This window comes from Pseudophryne corroboree, chromosome 6 (assembly GCF_028390025.1).
Source record: "Pseudophryne corroboree isolate aPseCor3 chromosome 6, aPseCor3.hap2, whole genome shotgun sequence".
In the NCBI taxonomy this organism is placed as follows: domain Eukaryota; kingdom Metazoa; phylum Chordata; class Amphibia; order Anura; family Myobatrachidae; genus Pseudophryne; species Pseudophryne corroboree.
The window spans coordinates 248918431-248940033 of NC_086449.1; the positions used below are offsets into that span (position 1 = coordinate 248918431).

The window sequence follows — 21603 nt, forward strand, 5'->3', positions numbered from 1 at the left end:
CCCTGAACAAGAGGCCGAACTTACGGCCGCTAGGCTAATATCATTTGGAAGAAAAGCGAAAAAGGCAGAGACCTAAAATTCCGGTCAGTGTGGTTTGAAGCGCAGCGGAGCAAAAAACCTCCCAGAGAAACCAAAGATGAATGGTAACTGGAAGAAGGGGGAAAAACCCCTTTTATCTTCATTATGTCCCATAAAGTTTTCCCCAAGTGGCAAAAGCGAGAAGAGGTAATAGACTTCTGAAATCGGAGCCCAGTAGGCCTAACCGAACTAGGGAACTCCTCCCTTCTGAGGTCTCGTGAACAGTCACACGGGTAACCGAAACCAGTGTAAAATTGAACAAGGAGAAAAAAGGAGCCTGTTGAAGTAGACAGTCCAGTCGAGGTAGGAGCCAAGGCTCCTCTACTGACAACAGGCGTATCTGTATCTTCAAGTCATGCGTGGCCCAACCAGCGCCACCGAGAGGACTAGCACGCATAATCCCCTCCTGTGTTGCTGAACATGAAGTAGAAATAGAAAAGGAGGCAGGATAGAATAACCAGAAAACTCCCCGGAGCCCTGAGGGCCTCCACGGCTACTGCCGTCCGAGAGTAATAAAGGGTTAAAGAGTCAGTCAGAACGCCCTGAGGTCGATCCGAAATCTCCGCCCACAGCGGACCAGCTGACAAAACTCCGGGGCATGTTCCCTCACCCAGGAGTCTGACCTGGTGGCTTGATCTGGAAACAAGATTGTTGTCCCCCGCTCCGAGAGGAATGGAGGCGACCACTCATTGCGTCGCAACTTGACTGAAGAAAGAGAGTCTCTGGTGCCGAGGAATGAAAAATCCTCTGACGGACCGTGTTGAGAAACGTCTATGCGGAGCATAAATTGGATCTGTGTCGAATCGGAAGCTCGTGGATCCTCCGGATATTCAGAAGCCACCTAATGTAGAGTGGGATAGTAGCAGTAAATTGTCCCATTAGGGAACCAACGTCACCCACTGCCCTTGAAAAAGAGTTATTCTGTGATCTTCCTAAACTCTGTGGGAGCGGAAGAGAGGAGAGTAAAGGACTTACAGTGAAAATGAGAATCCTGTTAAGGGGGAATCTGAGAAAAGCCTGTCCAACGGAAATCAGTAAACAGGCATCTCTGAAGACAAGGGACACGTAAAACTCCCTTTCTTGTTTAAACTAGCAATCACAGACTAAAAGGATTGTAAGGCCAGAATAGGCCTGTCCGAGCCACTTGGCTTCGGAACGTGAAAAGAAAACAAAGGCCTGAGAACTGTCCTAATTCAAATGATATGTGAAAAAACAGGGATCAACACCCTTTGCGGTTAGAAACCTATGGAGCGCAGCCTGCAGTATGACTCTCTTGTCATCGTAAATCAGCCGACCCATGCCGAGGGACTCCTGAGACGGTTGTAACCGCCCAAGCCTTCTCCCATCGACCTGCGCCTACCCTGGGACCCTGCAGGTGGTAGAAAAGTCTGTGTAATGGGTGTATAGGATGACATAAAATCAGACTGGACCGAGGATGTTGAACCTCTGCTTCAGCCTTTTTACCCTGAGAACCCCTGGCGACGAAGATATCACCCGTGTGGAGTCAAAAGCCTGAAAGGGCACGGAAAAATCTAAAGGGAAGACCAGTAAAGGTCTGTCTTGGAGCTGGGGCAGTAGTAGGAGAAATCAAAGTGGACCTACCTCCATTGGTTCAAGAAATCCTGCAGAAAGTTCCTTCCCCAGAACCATCTGCCCCGTAGGATTTCATGTTTACCTGTCACTGTCGCAGCCCCAGAGGTCGTCGGGTTAAGACAGCCCAAGCGAAGATGCAGGGTCCGAGTCTGTAGACGTGGAGACCTCCAAGGAACATAAAGCAGAATCGTGATTCTGACCTGTACCAAAGTATCAATTGATCCTGATGCGAAGCATCCTGTAACCTAGAGGACAATTGTTCCCCAACCTACCTGCTCCGGACACGGTAGAACCATGCTGCCGCATATGTCGATGGATCCCTGAGCAAGGTTGCCTCAGGAAAACGGCGGCTTGATGGACCGGCGATACACCGAGGTGTATACCCTAGAGAGGTTCTGATACCATCTCCTGCCATCTGCGGGGAAAAGATAGGAAAACAAACCTTGTTTGATACCTGATATTGTGTGTCGGCCGCCTACCGGAGCCTGCCCAGCTCATCCGAAACTGGACCAGTCGCTGTCATTTTCGTCAATGGCGTGGAACCCTGATGGACTTGACGTGTCCTCCTCCTTTACCTGCAGTATCAGATGAACTGCTGTATTATGTACCTGTCTATTCTGAGACACTGGTTCAGATCCACAGAAAACAGACATCAGTAATGCATGGAATGTTAGCAAAGTTTCTTTTTGGAAAGGTGTGTTTGGTCCCGCTGTGATTTGATCCTGTGACCTTGGAAACCAAAGTCCAAGGGCTTACCTGATGAGCTATTGTCTGGATAATAGTGACATTACCTGCATCATTGATCAAACAGGGGTGTGCAGGTGCGTGGAGGGCGAAGCAGATGGCTCCGCCGCATACTTCACACCTAAGAGGGAATTCTTCGACTATCCCAGGAGAGACAAACGAAAGGAGAAAAGGTGGGTTAAAGAAACAGAGCCCTACGTAAGGTCTGCACTATAATGTGTAGTGACCGATACGATTAAAATAAACTTTCTGGAGCAGCGGAGACCTGAACCAGTAACGCTGCGCTGTGGGACAGGAGTCTTAGCCCTAGGCTATAGGAGTTCTCCTTAAAGTTTTGTTTGGATTCAAACCCCTGTTCAGATACCCGCTACTAGCATACTGAGCCGCAGCGCTATTTGTCTGATGCCTTACACGCATTCCACAATTACAAATAGCATTAGTAACTAGTGACACCAAGGAATAATAAAGGGAAGGCAACACCCCGCCCTGTATTTAGTGTACCGCTAATTAAGGTGCACCAGATGTTTCTCGGAGGTTCCGCTGGCTTTTCAAAATGGTGACCAGCCTGTGAGAAAGATGGGGGAAAATGTTATGTGCAAGATGTTATTAGAAAACATTGCGGAAGTTTTGTTTTATCCCCTATATCTGGTATTTTATGGATATATCTATATACACACCTACACGCACTTAAATATATATATCTATATATATACATGCACAAACATAACTATATATGTATATATACACACACACACACACACACACACACACACACACACACACACACACACCGTAGGTAAATAAATACTGCACAGTAGATTCTTTTAATTATTATTGAGCTGAGTCCCAGCTACTGTAATAGAGCAGGTTCCCTGATTTGCAAGTAGGGAAATGCTGGGTAGAGGACTCTACTGCAGGAGGAATGTAGCAATATTTCAGCAGCCTGAAGTATCGAAAAGTTAAAAACCCCAGAGACAGGGTCTGTTGCCTAGCGACAGGGAGACCTGGGAGCCCGCTGAGTAAAGCGGGTTATCTGTAAAGAAATCCTCCCTGCACAGCCAGGAGAGGAATGGGTCTTCAGTGTGAGACACACACTGGAGCGGAGAGAGCCCGCCGTACAGAGCGGGAGTTAGCTCCGCCCCCCCTGCCTCGTGCAAAGGTATCCCCCGGCCGCCTTGCGGGCAAATATAACCCCCGGCCCTGCCGGGGAGAATGTATATTGTCATATATGCTGTGGCCGGGGAGCGGTGTGTAACCCCCCCCGGCCACCTGTATGCAGCTGATTCTGAGCCCGCCGGACGGAGCGGGACTTAGCTCCGCCACTCTGCTCCGGCGCCACTTTTAAATCTAAAATTCAGCTACTCCGGCGCCTGTATTACCCGGCTGAGCTGCGTTTGGGTAGTGTAAATGTATCACCCGGCTGCCTTCTGCTGCAGCCGGGGATAGAAGAGCGCTGAGCCCGCTTACAGAGCGGGCTGAAGCTCCGCCCCCCTCATAATGGCGCCAAGATTACACTATGTGTTTAAGATTTGAACCCAGACTTCAGTGGTACTGGTACTTTCTATGCTGTGGGTCCCTGAATTTACTAGATGAGCCACAGCTCCTTTCTGTACTCTGTTCAAACACTGGTTGTTATACAGGACACACACAGTAAAAAACCATCACATTTAAGTGTAAAATCACACATCAGTCTGGAGGGGGGGAGATTGTACTCACCGTCCTTTTGATGGCGTGGCCCTGACACGCAGCGGTGTCCGGCCGGAATCTTCTGATGTAGTGGTCCCGACACACGCCGCACGCAGCGGTGTCCGACCATTTTTGATACTCACCGCTGCCATGCTGCCGGAATCTTCTGCTGGATGGAGAGGCCGCGACACGCGCCGCACGCAGCGGTGTCCGCCAACTCAGGAGAGCTCAGTGTCTCCCTCAGCCGGGGCCCATCCCTAGCCGCACGCAGCTGCGATGGGACCCCGCCGGCAGCTCCCACGGTGCAGACTGGCAGTGGCAGAGCTGCCAGTCTGTGAGTGTGTGTAAGAAAAATAAAATAATAAAGAAAAAAGAAGAAAATTCTTCAGCTAAACCCAAGTGAACCAGCTACCTCGGGCACTAAACTAAGACTGGCTTGGAGGGGAGATAGTAGGGGAGGAGCTAGCCACAGTGTGAGAATTTTTAAAGTGCCAGCTACCAATACCACCTACTATCTCCCCATTGTAACTACACTCCAGTGGCCCCTAGTGGATGAAGGAGAAAAACCTAAAACTAAACTTTTCACTAAGCAGCTCAGGAGAGCCACCTAGTGTGCACCCTTCTCGTTCGGGCACAAAAATCTAACTGAGGCTTGGAGGAGGGTCATAGGGGAAGGAGCCAGTGCACACCAGGTAGTTCTAAAGCTTTACTTTTGTGCCCAGTCTCCTGCGGAGCCGCTATTCCCCATGGTCCTTACGGAGTCCCCAGCATCCACTAGGACATCAGAGAAAATTAGTGTATTTATTTTAGTTATCTATCGAACTACTGGAGCCTAATGTAATGCAGTCTCTTTCCCGTTTTGTTTGAGTATTGTGTGAAACTTTAACAGCTTAACTGTATAGCGGAACTTAATGGAAGGAACAATTTTAACAAATGTATTTATTTCATAATCAGCAATGGCATCTGGAAATATCATGGATGATCTCTGAAGCATCCCCACATTTAAATTCTTCAAATACCTAGAGAAGAAATCAGCTACACTTCAACAGTTGTCTTATGAGCTGTAGACTACAAGACCAGAGCTATGTAAATGGCAGAACGTGACAGTTTATCCGTGGTCTGAGCGTGTAATGACTACTGTAAGGCACTGACAGCCTGCCATGTACATAGGAAAGGGATCTCATTATTTCGAAAATATTTGGTTCAAATTCTTTATGCACGTGCCATTTCAATCAAGGAGGAATTGAAACACTAATATTAAGGATTTTTCGACTTCATTCCAGGGAATTTTTTCCATGTGTGCTGGAAATAGATCACGATTTTGAGATTAAAAAAAAAAAAAAAAGAAGATGCAAAAACAATATACATGAAAGAACATTTGTTTACAATTAAATGGTTTTAGAGGGCCAAAAAAACATACATGGTAATAAATATATGACAAAGTTAGGCTGACAAAATTATGTTGTGAGGATTGCTCTTTTTGATGTAAAAAGAATGGTACTATGATTACAAGGATCGCTATTTAATGTGACTATTTGAAGGTCTGCTGATATTTTGCACCTCAGGTGACTGTGCTCAGTGTCATTAGATTGACCACTATTGGTCGACACAAATTAGGCCCACAAGGTCAAAAGGTCGACATGACAATGGTCAATGCAACATATGGGCGACATGGGTTTTTCACAGTTTTTTTTTTTTTTTCTAACTTTTTCATACTTTACCATCCACGTGGACTACGATTGGGAACGGTATAATTGTCCGAAGCATGGCGGATGATGTGGCACATTAACTGTGGGTCCATGTGCTAAAATTTTAAAACGGACACCCTAAAAACCTAAACAAACTCATGTCAACCTTTGCATGTGTTGACCATTTTCATGTCAATGTTTTGTCTGTGTTGACCCTTTCCTCATGTCGACCTTGTGCAAGTTAACATTTTAGGGTTGACCTAGACACTGTCGACCTAATGAACCATACCCGATCAACCAATGGGCTGATTAGGCTGCAGTCTAGTGTTCTATTTATTCCTCCAAGCACTTCTTGTTTCTTAGCGGGGACGGCTAGGTCTGGCTGTCTAGATATTGAGAAGACTGGTGCAGCAAGGTCCGTCTGTTCCCCCTCTACTTCAGAGCCTGAGAGAAAAACACAGATCCATCAACGGAGCCAGACAGCCTCATTTCCCTCTGAGGAAACTGCTCTCGATAAGGAACTAGTTAGAGTACTGGAACCATTAACCGCACCAATACCTACCACTTATCTGCATCTTGAACATATCTGCCAGCAAGAGAGAAGAGTGATTGCGGACCTGTGGTAAGTGCTACAGCAATCTTTACCTGGAGAACTATCTCTGTGACAAAGCCTATACAGTGTGCCTCCTAACAGAGTACAGGGGCACAGCTGCTATCATTTTCTGGTCAGGGGGAATGGGGGTATGACCAATTTATGTCTACAACCCTTCCAAATACTCTTTACAATAAAGAGACCAGAACAATTTTATTTTAAAAGATATTTTCAAATCTGTATCTTTAAGGATAGATTTCCGGGAAGAGTTTTTTGTGTTATAACAATATCAATAAAAGTTATGTTTTAAACATCTTTCCAAATTGTTATATATAACTTACTTCCTTTAATAAGAGTGCGCCCACACAAGAGCCTTCCTTTCTCTTCCAATTTTACAAATCATTTTCTATAGTCCTACAAACGTCTGACTCTCCGCCTGAGCACTTTGCAGCTCCATATATACTTCAAATGTGCTTAAAAGTTTATATCAGGTACTGATTGCAGAGTACAAACACTGTGAGAAGCCCCAGCAATTTAGCCAACAAGTGTCAGTTTCAAATCATTCAACACTACAATGTTCCACCGGAGTCCTGCAAGCTATATAATTAGTGGTTTGAATGGAAAATTGTGTCATTCGGACATTGTTTTTGACTAAAAGCACTTTCTGGAAGAACTACAGTATGCTTCATTGGTATATATATGCAGTAGTGATTATCATTCAATCATCTCTAATAGGGAGTGTTAATGTGGGTTTTTTTTACGTGCTGATGTCTATTTGATATAATGTTAGTGTGACATACTTATGTCTGTTTGTTTTAATGTACTATTAAATGGGATATATGTTATGTTAGCACAACTACATTTATTGCGCTCCTATCGGTGGTTTAACATTTGGTACAAATTACTAGATTAGGAGCAAAATTAATTTTATAGAATTGAACCCATTTTTAAATATATGTTCTGCACCTAATTATTAATGTAATGTCTAATCTCTTATGAATAAATCTTATTCAGCAGGTGACGGTTCTCTGGAATAGATGCAAAACAGCATATGGCTGTTAAAATGGACAACTGTTACCTAAATGAGAAATAACTGTGCTTAGTTCGGGTCTAAGATTTGTGGCAGTAATAACATACACTACTATACAGTATACTCGGTAATCTCTTTATCAGTACAGTCTCTCAATAGTGCAGTTTATCCAACAACAATGGAGACTGGAACGATATACTGTAGTATTGGGATTTAAAGAACAAACCCTGTATAGCAAATCACCAGTAACAGAGTTAAACCCACGTATTGGTAACTATTGTGCAAAGTTTAAACTTAACCACTACAATATAGCTAACAGTATTGTCATATACAGTACTCTCTGTTCAGAGATCTGCTTATCTAACAAGTCACAGAAATAAAATCTGGTTGTAGACAATTCTAAAAACTGAAAATTAACAGGCGGTCACTAGAGTGGTATTTTACAGTTGTCATTAAGATACTGTGTGTATTGCATAGCGGTCACTCAAAGTGCTCTCTAATGTATGGAGGTCTGAGGAATACTTTCTGTACTGGGTAGTCAACATTTAGGCAGTCAAAACGTAAGACAATTAAAATGTTGACTGACAAAATGTCGACGTGGGCATAAGGTTAAATTGAAGACAGTCAAAATAATTGACATTGAATAAATAAATGTTGACCATCAAAATAAAAGCATCTTAGATGCCTCTGAGCCACCGGTTTAAACGCTGCAACATAGGAGCGGCAAATTAGTGAAATTTAAAGGGGAGAAATGTGTGCCCCCCAAATCAATTACAGCGATGGATCTCTGAGCCTGGACTGGTAACGGAAAATAGGGTGAAAAAACGGCATGGGTTCCCTTTAGTTTCAAATAACCAGCACCCAGCTGAACCAGCCGGGGAGATAATATTCTAGCAGGGAGACACAGCGTGGGGTTTTCCTGACATAATGTTAATCATCCCCAAACTGGTGAAGGATACACTTCAGCTTAAGCTGGCAATACACTAGTCCAATATGGCCTCTTTTCACAACCGAAGGATCGGGCCGAGAATTCGGGTGAAAAGTGGCCAAATTGGATGTGTTTGACAGCTGAGCCGATGCACGGTCCCGTGAGCATCGGATCGGAGTCGGAGATTGGACGTGCGGCACGTACAACCACCGACTCAAGAGTGGGCTCCGGCAGCGGGGAACGGGATTGCATGCACTATGTCACATGCAAAAGGACCGCATGCTCCTGGGGCATTGGCCGCGATTTCTCCCATAGGAGAAATCACAGTACTGTACGGGGGCCTTAAGAATCGCATTTCTAGGTATACAGTACTTTTTCAATGTAAAGTAAGGATTAAATAAAAAAAAAAAACCCCACTGCTTTCATAAAACACAGTGTCACATATAACAAAGCCAGTGTCCTATTGTGATTAACTTAAGCCATGAACAAAGCTGAACTGAAAAACATTTTAAGAGAATAATGCGTAGGCTTATTTTAATGAAGGAATTGGAGACTTGCATTTAACATTTACACTTTTGCATTTTGTACGTTTCAGCTTTTCCAATCTCTCTAAAAAGCAAAAGGTGCACTCCTGGTCTGTGGTGCCCAGGGGTTAAAGTGAGCCGGAACGGGGTGGAACTGCGTTCCGTCAGTTCCACTTGGAGATGGAACGCAGTTCTGGCTCACCTAACCCGATGTCCCGGCTCTCCCCGCACAGCGGCAGTCGGAGGCAGGAGCTCAGTACTGAGCTCCTGCCTCCGGCTCTGTCAGTACGCGCTATGGGAGAGACGTCATGACGCCTCTCCCATAGTGCCGAGGAGCGGGCGCCAAGAGAGGACTGCGGCGGGAGCGGGGCTTGGTAAGTATGGTGCCTCTCTCTCTCCCCCCCCCCCCTCCCATATGTGCACTACTAGCGGCGCTGTTATTGGAGGGTCTATACTACTGGGGGGCTATACTACAGAGGGGCCAAACTACTGGGGGGCTATACTACAGAGGGGCAAACTACTGGGTGGCTATACTACAGAGGGGCAAACTGTTGGGGGGCTATACTACAGAGGGGCAAACTACTGGGGGGCTATACTACAGAGGGGGAAACGACTGGGGGGCTATACTACAGAGGCAAACTACTGGGGGGCTATACTACAGAGGCAAACTACTGGGGGCTTTACTACTGGGGGCTTTACTACTGGGGCAAACTACTGGGGGGCTTTAATACTGGGGACAAACTACAAAGGGGCAAACTACTGGGGGGCTTCATAACTGGGGGCATTACTACAAGTGGGCAAACTACAGGGGGGCTGGGGCAAACTACTGGGGGCATTACTAACGGGGCAAAACTACTGGGGCCATTACCACTGGGAGGCTAAACTAAAGGGGGGGGGGAGAGTAAATTACTGGGGTCATAACTGCAGGGGCATTACCAGTGGGGGCATGACTACTGGGGCTAAACTACAGGGGGATAAATGACTGGGGGCAATACTACAGGCAACATTACTACTGGGGGCAATACTACACAGGGGCATTACCATTAAGGGCATTACTGATGGGGTGCACTGCTAATGAGGGCATTGTAAAGGGGACACTTCATAAGGGGCACCACTCTTGGGGACATAAGGGGCACTACTATTGCGGGTATTGCATAAGGGTCACTACTATTGCGGGTATTGCATAAGGGTCACTACTATTGCGGGTATTGCATAAGGGTCACTACTATTGCGGGTATTGCATAAGGGTCACTACTATTGCGGGTATTGCATAAGGGGCACTACTACTGTGGGCATAGTATAAGGGGTGCTTACTGCTGTGGGCATTACTGTATGGGCTGACAAAGAAGCTGAGCTCCTGGTCCGCCCTCCGTCGCCGCACTGGGAGCCCTGGTTCCAGACTCCCAGCTGCAGCGGATCTGGGACCAGGCTGGCTTTATAATCCCTGCCGCCGCATCGCGCTCCTGTGACTGCGGCGCTACTAGTTCAAATCTGTAGCTGATTGGCTGCCGGTCCACAGCAGTTTTGAAATATTAGCACCGTGGTCACAGGAGCTCGATGCGGCGGCAGGGATAATAAAGCCAGCCTGGTTCCCGATCCACTGCAGCCGCCCTCAGCCTCCTCTGCCACCCCACCCTTGGACCTCTGCATGCCCACAGCCTCCTCCTCCGCACTATCTCCGAGGCCCACAGCCTTCTCCACTCCACGCCTACCACAGCCTACTCATCCACAGCACCGCAGACCACCGCCGCTGCTAAACATGTAATCTTACCCTGCTGCCTTTCTCTCTCTAGTGCCTACTGTATGCCCCTGCTGTCACTCTCCATGTCCCTGCTGTCACTCTCCCTGTCACTCTATAATGTGAATTTCGGCTCATTCTGTATGCTATAATGTGAATGGCGGCTCATACCGTGTGCTATAATGTGAATTTCGGCGCATACCGTGTGCTGTAATTTGAATTTCGGCTCATACCGTGTGCTATAATGTGAATTTCGGCGCATACCGTGTGCTATAATGTGAATTTCGGCTCATACCGTGTGCTGTAATTTGAATTTCGGCTCATACCGTGTGCTATAATGTGAATTTCGGCTCATACCGTGTGCTATAATGTGAATTTCGGCTTATACGGTGTGGTGTAATGTGAATTTGGCTCATACTGTGTGGTGTAATGTGAATCTCGGCTCATACTGTGTGGTATAATGTGAATTTCGGCTCATACTGTGTGCTATAATGTGAATTTCGGCGCATACCGTGTGCTGTAATTTGAATTTCGGCTCATACCGTGTGCTATAATGTGAATTTCGGCGCATACCGTGTGCTATAATGTGAATTTCGGCTCATACCGTGTGCTGTAATTTGAATTTCGGCTCATACCGTGTGCTATAATGTGAATTTCGGCTCATACCGTGTGCTATAATGTGAATTTCGGCTTATACGGTGTGGTGTAATGTGAATTTGGCTCATACTGTGTGGTGTAATGTGAATCTCGGCTCATACTGTGTGGTATAATGTGAATTTCGGCTCATACTGTGTGCTATAATGTGAAAGGGGTCCTGTTATTGTGGTGTATAAGGGGTATATGGTGTGGTAAACTACACTGAAGGGCACACCCCCTTTTGCGTGGCCATGCCCCCTTTTCAGGAGCGCACACGCCATCGGCGCGCACTAATTACAACCTTCACTTTTCCATACCCCCACTTCAAAATTTACACTTGGCTGCTACTACTGTGGGCATTATTACTATTGTGTGACCACGCCCCTCTCTTTTTGAGACCCCCCCCCCCTTTTGCCGCGCGCCGTATGCGCGCGCAATACCTTTATTACATGGGCGCCGTGGGGAGGGGGGTGAGTTCCACCACCTCTCTAGGACCACTTTAAGCACTGGTGGTGGCAACTCCAAGTGCACTGTCCGGATCATCCAAGGGATGTCCAATACCTCATGTGTGCTCAGGGAACCAACTGGATTACAAGGGAAGATTCCATTTGGTAATGGTAGATAGCAGCCTTAGAAGTAATGCTAAACCACAGCTGGATCAATTAACAATCTGATGCTTGTGGACCTGGCAGCTGCAGAAGGTAATAGACATACAGAGGTGTCCTTCTACACCCAGGGGTCTATTTACTAAGCCTTGGATGGAGATAATGTACTAGCCAATCAGCTTCTGTCATTTTTCAAACCCAGCCTGTGACATGGCAGTTAGACAGTGATTGGCTGGAACTTTATCGCAGTCCACTTTATCTCCATCCAAGGATTAGTAAATAGACCCCCTAGCCTCAATACACCATGCAGCGTGAGATGCCTGGCGCAAGCGAGCTGTGCTGAGTAGTGTAGTGTAGAGATTTTCTTTGAATTTAAAAAAATGAATTTATCAGGGCTCATCATTTCATTATTCTGTGATTTCTGTTAGAGTGTCAGGATTATACAAATCTAGAGCAAAAACAGCAATTTTAAAGTATAATATGTGGACGATATATGGACTCATGACAATAGTATAAATCTGAAATGTAAATGTTTGACTTACAAGAAATAAGTGTGGCATTTACATGGCAATAGTGTGCACTGCACTAGGTAGAGAGGCTACAGGTCAAACCACCAGCTGGGTCTGTTGAATGAGAGCCAGAGACTGCCTATGTCATGTTCATGATGAGAAATCATTACAGAACACGGTCAGACTGATGCTGTATGAAGATCTTTTCGCCACAGCTTGAACAGACAGACTAAACACTGCATTTCTTTTCCCAACAAAGATTGTTTTCTTGGCTTCTCCAATTCATAAGCACACAGTAGTCTCAATGGGAAACTTACCATAGTTATTGTTGCTACTGGCATTTTCAATCTCCAGTACCCATTCTCCAGCTGGGTCCTCGTCCCAAGAATGTGTCGACATAAATGCCCAATCATTAAAACCTTCTGGAGAGTAATCGTGGGGCCTAAATAGAGAATCACAATTATTGGGAAATAAATGCTCTGACCCTAGACACAACTTTTTCTTTTTTCTTTTACAGAACCACAACAACATTGCATGCAAGGAATTATAAAGTACTTATAAATACATGGGGGAATACAAACTCCACACAGACAGCACAGCAATGTTAACTGTGTGGCTGCATTTAAAGCTACCAAATGGTTACGTAAATGGGCAGTGTTAGTTATTGATCATGACATAACCCTAAAACTCACCCAATGAAAGCATTCAATAAAACAATGCACAGAAAAGCAAGCATGCTGATTATCCCAGAAAGATGGACACTCCGGTTGCTGACGCAATGCAGTTACCTTGGTGCCAGTAAACAGGAGCGGGTGCCCTTAGGACTCGTCAGATAAATGGTGAGGTCCCCCCTGCGGTTGTAGGACAAGGTTAACCTGGCTTGAATGTGCTCCAAGGTGCTGATGTAATTGGACATCCCAGTGCAGGGTTCCACTTTCCGTCTGACTTCTAACCGCTTCCCTATGTCCCTAGAAATAAGAACAGCATTCAGTGCCAATTACAGATCCTGCCTGCAGAATGAATTTAGGTCATTTGCCATCCCATGAGCTTACGAACTGGCAGACATGACATGGCTCACACAATTAAATGTAAAACAAACCAAATCAAAGGATCTTAAAACAATAGTACAAACTTCTAAAACAATAAGTACTAGAAACGTTCATGGGTAAGTGAACAATCATAAATGAGAAATAAATGAATAATGGTTGTAGGCACAATTACGGAGTCAGAGGTCCATCCTCCCTTCTCAATACCAATCTATCTTGGGGCTAACCTAATCAAGACACAGGATATATAATCCTACATATGATAATGTGCTCTGTTACATTGCCAAACCAAACCCTGCTATTGCCAATACCGAGGCACAGTGAGCCAGGAGACTGTTGGGACAGAGATATCAACATGTAATGTCTGCCAAAGAACCAGGTGTTCCTAACACATCCCATTGTTCTTTATTACAGTAGAATGTGTATTCTTTACATGCCTACAAAAGCCACTGTTGCATATAAACAGTGACAGAAGGCAACGTACCCAGAGGTATCACAATTCTACTCTATAGAAGAAGTAACTCAGTCAGATAATTAGTTAGATCTGCTGTAACATTTTTGTGGTTCTACAGGGCAGAAGTATCCACTGCAGACAGATCCAGCCGCACAGAAGAGATATAAAATAAAAACTCTGAAAGGTTATTGGAACCAGGTTGCTTAACCCCAACCACAAGCAAAGCACAAGATAGAGCGGCAGCTGTTTTCCCCTGCAGGGCTCCATTCATGCTCAGCTGGACAGAAGCCTTGTTGAGCCTCTGGCTCTGACCCAGTGAGGTGTGAATGGTCTGTGTGTCTAAATCCCCAAAGAGCCAAAGCCAGGTAATACGCAGTCTGTTCCCAGGACTCACTGAGCATGATTATTTTAGTGAGAAACAACTTTAGCAGTAACAGCAGGAGCTGTATCCGTTTACATGTGTTCTGCACAGAGACTACGAAATTATATATATATTCCTGTCTGAGAAATTCTAAAGAATGAAAGACTTGTTAACATGTTGAGCGGAATGGACAGAATGGCGTTTTCAGAGAATAGGTTCCGACATGGAGGTGGCATATCATTGCACTCATTTACAGGTCATGTATAGTCATCAGGTATTTCTCCGGGTAACCAAAAGAAGTGGTTTCCGGTAGAACATACTGCATACCACCCGAGAAAAAATATAAACAGATTTGGGAGCTTTGCTCTGTGCCGCCAACCACAGGCTAGGCATCTCTCTTCCAAGTCAATGTGAAGGAAATTTCATTTTGATTAGTTTAACGATCCTCTATGCAGAGCACGATTTTGGAGATGACCCTTGATTAAGCAGTAGCTTTCATTCCAGGCTCAAGCCTAGTACTTGAGAGCAATGGCACAGCTTACAGACCATTTACTATAATAGATGTCTTGCCGCTTTCTCCTAATTGTCAGGATGGAATGGCACAATCAGAGAGCAGAGCTTAATACTTACAATCAGACTGCCAGCAGTGACACACCTCCAATATACCGCCATTATCAGAGGCTGCAGCAAATTAAGGTGTAGTGTTCAGCACTACATGAGGAAAATGACTCAAGTCATCATATGGAGAGATTGTCCTGACCTCATAAAACAGGCCAGTGTTCATTAGTAAGCCTACTGTACAATTTGGACCAACGTTTAGAGGCCCACACCAAATGAGCTGGGTTTGAGATACGAGAGACGACACATTTATCTCAAATACTTCAGGGTGCAGGCACCGTGTTATGGCTCACAAATTTGAGTTTTATTCATCGGATAATTCTACTTTTGACACATCATTAATTAAAAAGTGCTATACTTTAATTGATAGCCTTGTGCAAAATGTGAGCAACATAGATTTCAGTCTGAAAAGGTCATAGATGCCACCTGTACTGCTTGTTAAAAAAATAATTAAAAAAACAAAACAAAAAAACCCCAAAGCTTTCAAGAAAAGACCATATATCTGAATTTCAGAATCACAGTACTTTAATACCGCAGCTTGTCCTTTCCATTCAAAGCTAAAACAGCAGTAGATCCACTTAACAGGATTCTCATCGGACACCCACTATGTATACTTAACTGGCTAATACTTTTTCCATTGTCCACTCAGAAATTGTTGTTTTGTTTTTTTATGATTAAGTCAAGAACATATATTTGAAGCTTATCCAACACAATTTTACAAAATAAATAAATAAAATAAAGCAAACTATAAAAATAGCTATTTTTTTTCTAATGCATGAACTTTGATTATTTAATAGTGTCTGCTAGTTATAACGATTTTACAATATATTGTGACATAAGTATGCATCCCTCATCCCGACACACTGGGTGGTAGTGGCACTGCAGTGTTTACATTTCCCTGGCATCTGCTTCTCTCAGCAGCTGCTGGGTGGTGCCACCGCTGGGCTGCCTGATGAATGCAACCAGCAGTGATAGACACTGGATGAGGAACAGAGGGAGCAGAGGTGCGAGGTAGTCCCTCTGAGATTGGCAGCTGCTTAAAGATTACCTTTCGCCAGCTGTCCAGTGGGAGTCTGACTGGTCGCATCAGGTGTAACCGTGTAAGGGAAAGTCCAGCCTGGCACGGTCATAGACTAGTGGTATATTTTATTAGCAAGCACAATGTTAATCATTCTCCATTAAGGTAATTACATGGTACATTATAGCCTGAAAGGTTTGCCATATATCCAGCTAATGGCAGAGGAGGAGGCATAAATCTCCATTACTCACTTGGGTTCTGTGAGAATGTTAATTACACATTTTCTCTGAGGTCGCACGGTGGTCCAGTTCTTAGCAAGAGCTACCATAGCGCCAGCATCCAGGAGCCCATATCCATATGAATGGCTGACTAGAAGGCAAAAACATGTTCCCTTAGAATGAGGACACAAAACGGAGGATGTGACCCTTACAACATGAGGGTGCACATTCAGACAGACACAAACAAAAGGAAAAGAAATAAGAGGATACGGAAACTGCACGTACTCACAGAGCACAGGACGGTCTAATACATTCTATTACATGAATGTAAGCATTACCTGCTGGGCATTACAGACCTAGAGGGCAACAGGTTTCCTGATAACAACGGTTTATGTACATAAACCTTTCACATCTGTAACCTTAACAGTGTTGCAATGTTCTCTGACTTACGGTGTAATAACAGAGCCACAGTTAAGCTTCAGTGTTTCACCACTGGTCATCTAAAAGCTACCCTAAGAGCCACTGACGTAACTAATGTTTTTATCTCATTACAACCAAAGGCTCTATTTGAATTGGCTGCAAGCAAGTAGCTATAGCATATATTCAGCCTGGTCTCACAAATGCTGCCCAGAAACTAAAAGTGATGAGAAGATGACATACACAGATTTCTTTAAACAACAGTTATAGGTTACTGGATATTGTACAACATCTGTTCCAGAGATAATCTGCAGGTGTAGCTAGCGTTACCAATCCCCGAGATGTCATAGAAAACCTGCTAATCTGTATAAAATGTCTGAGATATTGCGTGACTTCTGACAGATCAGTAAACCATTATATTTTGTCTGAGAAACAATATTATTCAGGGGCGTAACTATAGGGTGGCCAGACAGGCAAATGTTCAGAAGCCCACAAGGTGAGGAAGGCCCACACAGAGTCACACCTGGCTCCTGGTGGTGGTTGTGGCATCTGAGCTCTGTATCAGTGGCCTGGATTTCCGGACACTCGCTGATCATTGTCTGCTGCGACCACACAAAATGCTGGTGCCTGCTGGGCCCACCTCACAGAGGTTTGTGTCGCCACAGGAACTGCCATGGCTGCCCATTGCCGTGTCTGTCCCCTGCGAGCGTCTCTGACTAGCATTCTGTACAGCTCCCTCCTTGTCGGACGATTCCCTGTTTGGCTCCGTTGGTACCTACACAGCTGCAGCTCACAGTGCGGACATACTTCCTTTTGTGATTTCTAATAAAACGATACGATGGCAACACAGTAAGAGTGCCAAATCTTTATAAACATACAGGTTCTGTTTACAGTGAGGTGGTACGGCAAGATAGTGTCAAAGCTTTGTAAGTGCATTGGCGCCACTTCCACTTACCCAGCTGGCACTGTTAGACGTTATCGTTGATGCTCACGAATAACTTGGCCAAATAAGAAGCCCACCTTGTGAGTTTTCCAGGGGCCTCCAAGCCTCTAGTTACACCACTGATATTAGCTAAAGCACACATTAGCAAACTACGGGATGTCCATCGTAGTAATGCCATAACATAAATGCTTAAGGCCTGTTAGAATTACCTTTGCGTCCGACGCCATTGGTTAACCAGTCATTTGCATTAAGGTGAGATGGGTTTGATGTTCGTACAACAAGATGTTGCATATCCCTCCAGGTCAGGTTATTACTAGAAGAAAAGAGATTGTGTAATTAAAATCCATTTGAAGTAGAACAAACATATTTGGCTTTCTCTACCAATTTTATTTATGAACATGAAGGTCCAAGGCATGTACTGGGATATTACACTCCTTGTGCAGCAACTTCAATGTATAGAATAATCTTTAAAGTACCGATTCAAACTTTTTTGTTGTTGTCATGGAAACAGGTTTGCTTTAGCTCTGTATCAGCTAAATGTGTAAACGGATTCTTAAATGGAATGTACCGAATAGAAGTGAATGCCACTGACAGATGGGAAAATATTTAACCTATAAATCAAGTCCAGACTCAAGACTCGTCAAAAAAAAAACCAACAACTTATTCACTGTTACTATACAGTAAAGAAAGAAAATCAATAGCGGTAAAATGTAGATTCTCTCTACATTCTGCACTCCATTGTTTGTACAATGGAGTGCAGCTACAGATGGGGCCCTTCCACTGTATAGTACAGCACTTCTACATAGGAAGATAGAAGAGTTACTTTGTGCGCTGATTCGGAGTGCAAAAATGTAGTGTGAACTTTATTTTTCTGCAGAGATCTTACTAGTGATTTATACAAGGCTATGGTTGCATTTTGTGCATCGAGTCACAGTGGAAGCAAACATTTTGGGCTGAAATGATTTTCACGACAGAAAATTATTTGACAGTAGTTCTCATCTCAGAAATCAGGTGTTTGCAGTAGTCAAAGTGGTAGATGAGAGATTAGGTAAGAGTTTTTGAATCTTGTGGGCAAGAAGGCAATGGGGTATATGCAATTGAGGTCGAATTGCCGTAAATGTCGAAAAACGGGGCATTTTCGACACAAACAAATTATTCGACAATGCAATACAGTACTCTTCGACAATAAACCTGCCGTTTCAGATTCGACTTTTTGCAATTCGACATTTACTAAAATTCGACATGTCTGCAATAGTAAAAATGCGGCATTTCAACAAAAGTATATTCAATTGAAGAATGTCGATTCGACAACAGTGCTTTTCGACAGTCATTTCGTCAATTTCAGTCCGCCTCATTTTGCTGACGGGATCTAATAAAAAATTTTAAAAACATGTTTTTTTTGGTGTTTTTTTTATTGCTATTAGCATATCTATTTATATTAGAAGTGATTATGTACTTGGTTTGTCTATTAGGAGCCACCAGTATTATTTATATATTTTTTAAAAGAATATTTTTATTTTTTTTACTGACTAAAATAATATGGAGAGATCAGTGCATGTTTTTCAGTGGGAATGGGTTAAAAATTGTGAAAAAAAATGCGTGGGGTCCCCCCTCCTAAGCATAACAAGCCTCGGCTCTTTGAGCCGGTCCTGGTTGTAAAAATACGGGGGAAAAAAAGGACAGGGAATCCCCCGTATTTTCACAACCAGCACCGGGCTGTGCGTCCGGTGCTGGTGCAAAAAATACGGGGGACTTTGCAGTCAGCGGTTGACCGCGAGTAACCTCACCGCTGACCGCAAAGTTCCCACCATTGAAGATAATGGAGCGGCATAGTGCTATGCGCCGTCTGACAGCTCAGACGCGCACAGCCAATCAGGAGAGTGCCACGACGTGGCGCTCCCTGATTGGCTGAAGGGACCCTCTGTGACAGGAGTCACGGGGGGTCCCGGCATTCAGGGAAAGGGGTCCCATGTGTAAACATGGGACCCCTTTCAGTGCGTGGTCCGGGTTTTGCGTTTTATTTTTTTGCCAAGTACGTGGATTACAAAAAAGAAGAGGACAGATCTACACTGGATTTTGGCGAGTATAATTTTATTTTCAGGTACCCCGTGGATTCTACTTGGAGAAGTGGACCGAGTCGGCGTGTGAACATAGGTAAGTATGTGTGTGTCGGCGTGCATGTATGTAATAAAGTTTTACTTTCACGGTGTGCATGTACTGTTTTTTATTTGGGTATTTTTTTTTGCAGTAGAACTACAGGTACCAGCGGGCCCGTTTCCCCCCACATGCTGGTACTTGTGGTTCTCCAAGTACCAGCTTGCGGGGGAGGCTTGCTGGGACTTGTAGTTCTGCTACAAAAAAATAAGAATTTACTCACCGGTAATTCTATTTCTCGTAGTCCGTAGTGGATGCTGGGTACTCCGTAAGGACCATGGGGAATAGACTGGCTCCGCAGGAGACTGGGCACTCTAAAAGAAAGATTAGGTACTATCTGGTGTGCACTGGCTCCTCCCTCTATGCCCCTCCTCCAGACCTCAGTTAGAGAAACTGTGCCCGGAAGAGCTGACACTACAAGGAAAGGATTTGGAATCCAGGGTAAGACTCATACCAGCACACCAATCACACCGTACAACTTGTGATAACTATACCCAGTTAACAGTATGAACAACAAATGAGCCTCATTAACAGATGGCTCATAACAAAACCCTTTAGTTAAGCAATAACTATATACACGTATTGCAGCGAGTCCGCACTTGGGACGGGCTCCCAGCATCCACTACGGACTACGAGAAATAGAATTACCGGCGAGTAAATTCTTATTTTCTCTGACGTCCTAGTGGATGCTGGGTACTCCGTAAGGACCATGGGGATTATACCAAAGCTCCCAAACGGGCGGGAGAGTGCGGATGACTCTGCAGCACCGAATGAGCAAACTCAAGGTCCTCCTCAGCCAGGGTATCAAACTTGTAGAATTTTGCAAATGTGTTTGAACCCGACCAAGTAGCAGCTCGGCAAAGTTGTAAAGCCGAGACCCCTCGGGCAGCCGCCCAAGAAGAGCCCACCTTCCTCGTGGAATGGGCTTTGACTGATTTAGGATGCGGCAGTCCAGCCGCAGAATGTGCAAGTTGAATCGTGCAACAGACCCAGCGAGCAATAGTCTGCTTAGAAGCAGGAGCACCCAGCTTGTTGGGTGCATGCAGGATAAACAGCGAGTCAGTTTTTCTGACTCTAGCCGTCCTGGAAACATAGATTTTCAGGGCCCGGACTACGTCCAGCAACTTGGAAGCCTCCAAGTCCTGAGTAGCCGCAGGCACCACAATAGATTGGTTCAAATGAAACGCTGATACCACCTTAGGGAGAAATTGGGGACGAGTCCTCAATTCTGCCCTGTCCATATGGAAGATCATATAGGGGCTTTTACATGACAAAGCCGCCAATTCTAACACACGCCTAGCCGAAGCCAAGGCCAAAAGCATGACCACTTTCCACGTGAGATATTTCAACTCCACGGTCTGAAGTGGCTCAAACCAATGTGATTTTAGGAAATCCAACACAACGTTGAGATCCCAAGGTGCCACTGGGGGCACAAAAGGGGGCTGAATATGCAGCACTCCCTTAATAAATGTCTGAACCTCAGGCAGTGAAGCCAGTTCTTTTTGAAAGAAAATAGACAGGGCCAAAATCTGGACTTTAATGGATCCCAATTTTAAGCCCATAGTCACTCCTGACTGTAGGAAGTGCAGAAATCGACCCAGCTGAAATTCTTCTGTTGGAGCCTTTATAGCCTCACACCAAGCAACATATTTTCGCCATATGCGGTGATAATGTTTTGCTGTCACATCCTTCTTAGCTTTTATCAGCGTAGGAATGACTTCAACCGGAATGCCCTTTTCCATCAGGATCCGGCGTTCAACGGCCATGCCGTCAAACGCAGCCGCGGTAAGTCTTGGAACAGACAGGGCCCCTGCTCTAGCAGGTCCTGTCTGAGAGGCAGAGGCCAAGGGTCCTCTGAGATCATTTCTTGTAGTTCCGGGTACCAAGTCCTTCTTGGTCAATCCGGAACGATGAGTATAGCTCTTACTCCTCTCTTTCTTATTATCCTCAGTACCTTTGGTATGAGAGGAAGAGGAGGGAACACATAAACCGACTGGTACACCCACGGTGTCACTAGAGCGTC

General features: G+C 44.9%; 1 protein-coding gene across 2 annotated transcripts in view; it reads right to left on the minus strand.

Moving 5' to 3' along the window:
• The window catches only part of FURIN (furin, paired basic amino acid cleaving enzyme), a 389010-nt gene that overhangs the window by 28221 nt on the left and 339186 nt on the right, over positions 1-21603 (minus strand). For both annotated transcript variants that reach the window (XM_063925863.1, XM_063925862.1), the window contains exons 11-14: positions 17636-17739; positions 16100-16217; positions 13140-13319; positions 12669-12793 (exon numbers count right to left, since the gene is read on the minus strand). In XM_063925863.1, the coding sequence (XP_063781933.1) occupies positions 12669-12793; positions 13140-13319; positions 16100-16217; positions 17636-17739 (527 nt within the window). The remainder of the gene's footprint in view (positions 1-12668; positions 12794-13139; positions 13320-16099; positions 16218-17635; positions 17740-21603) is intronic.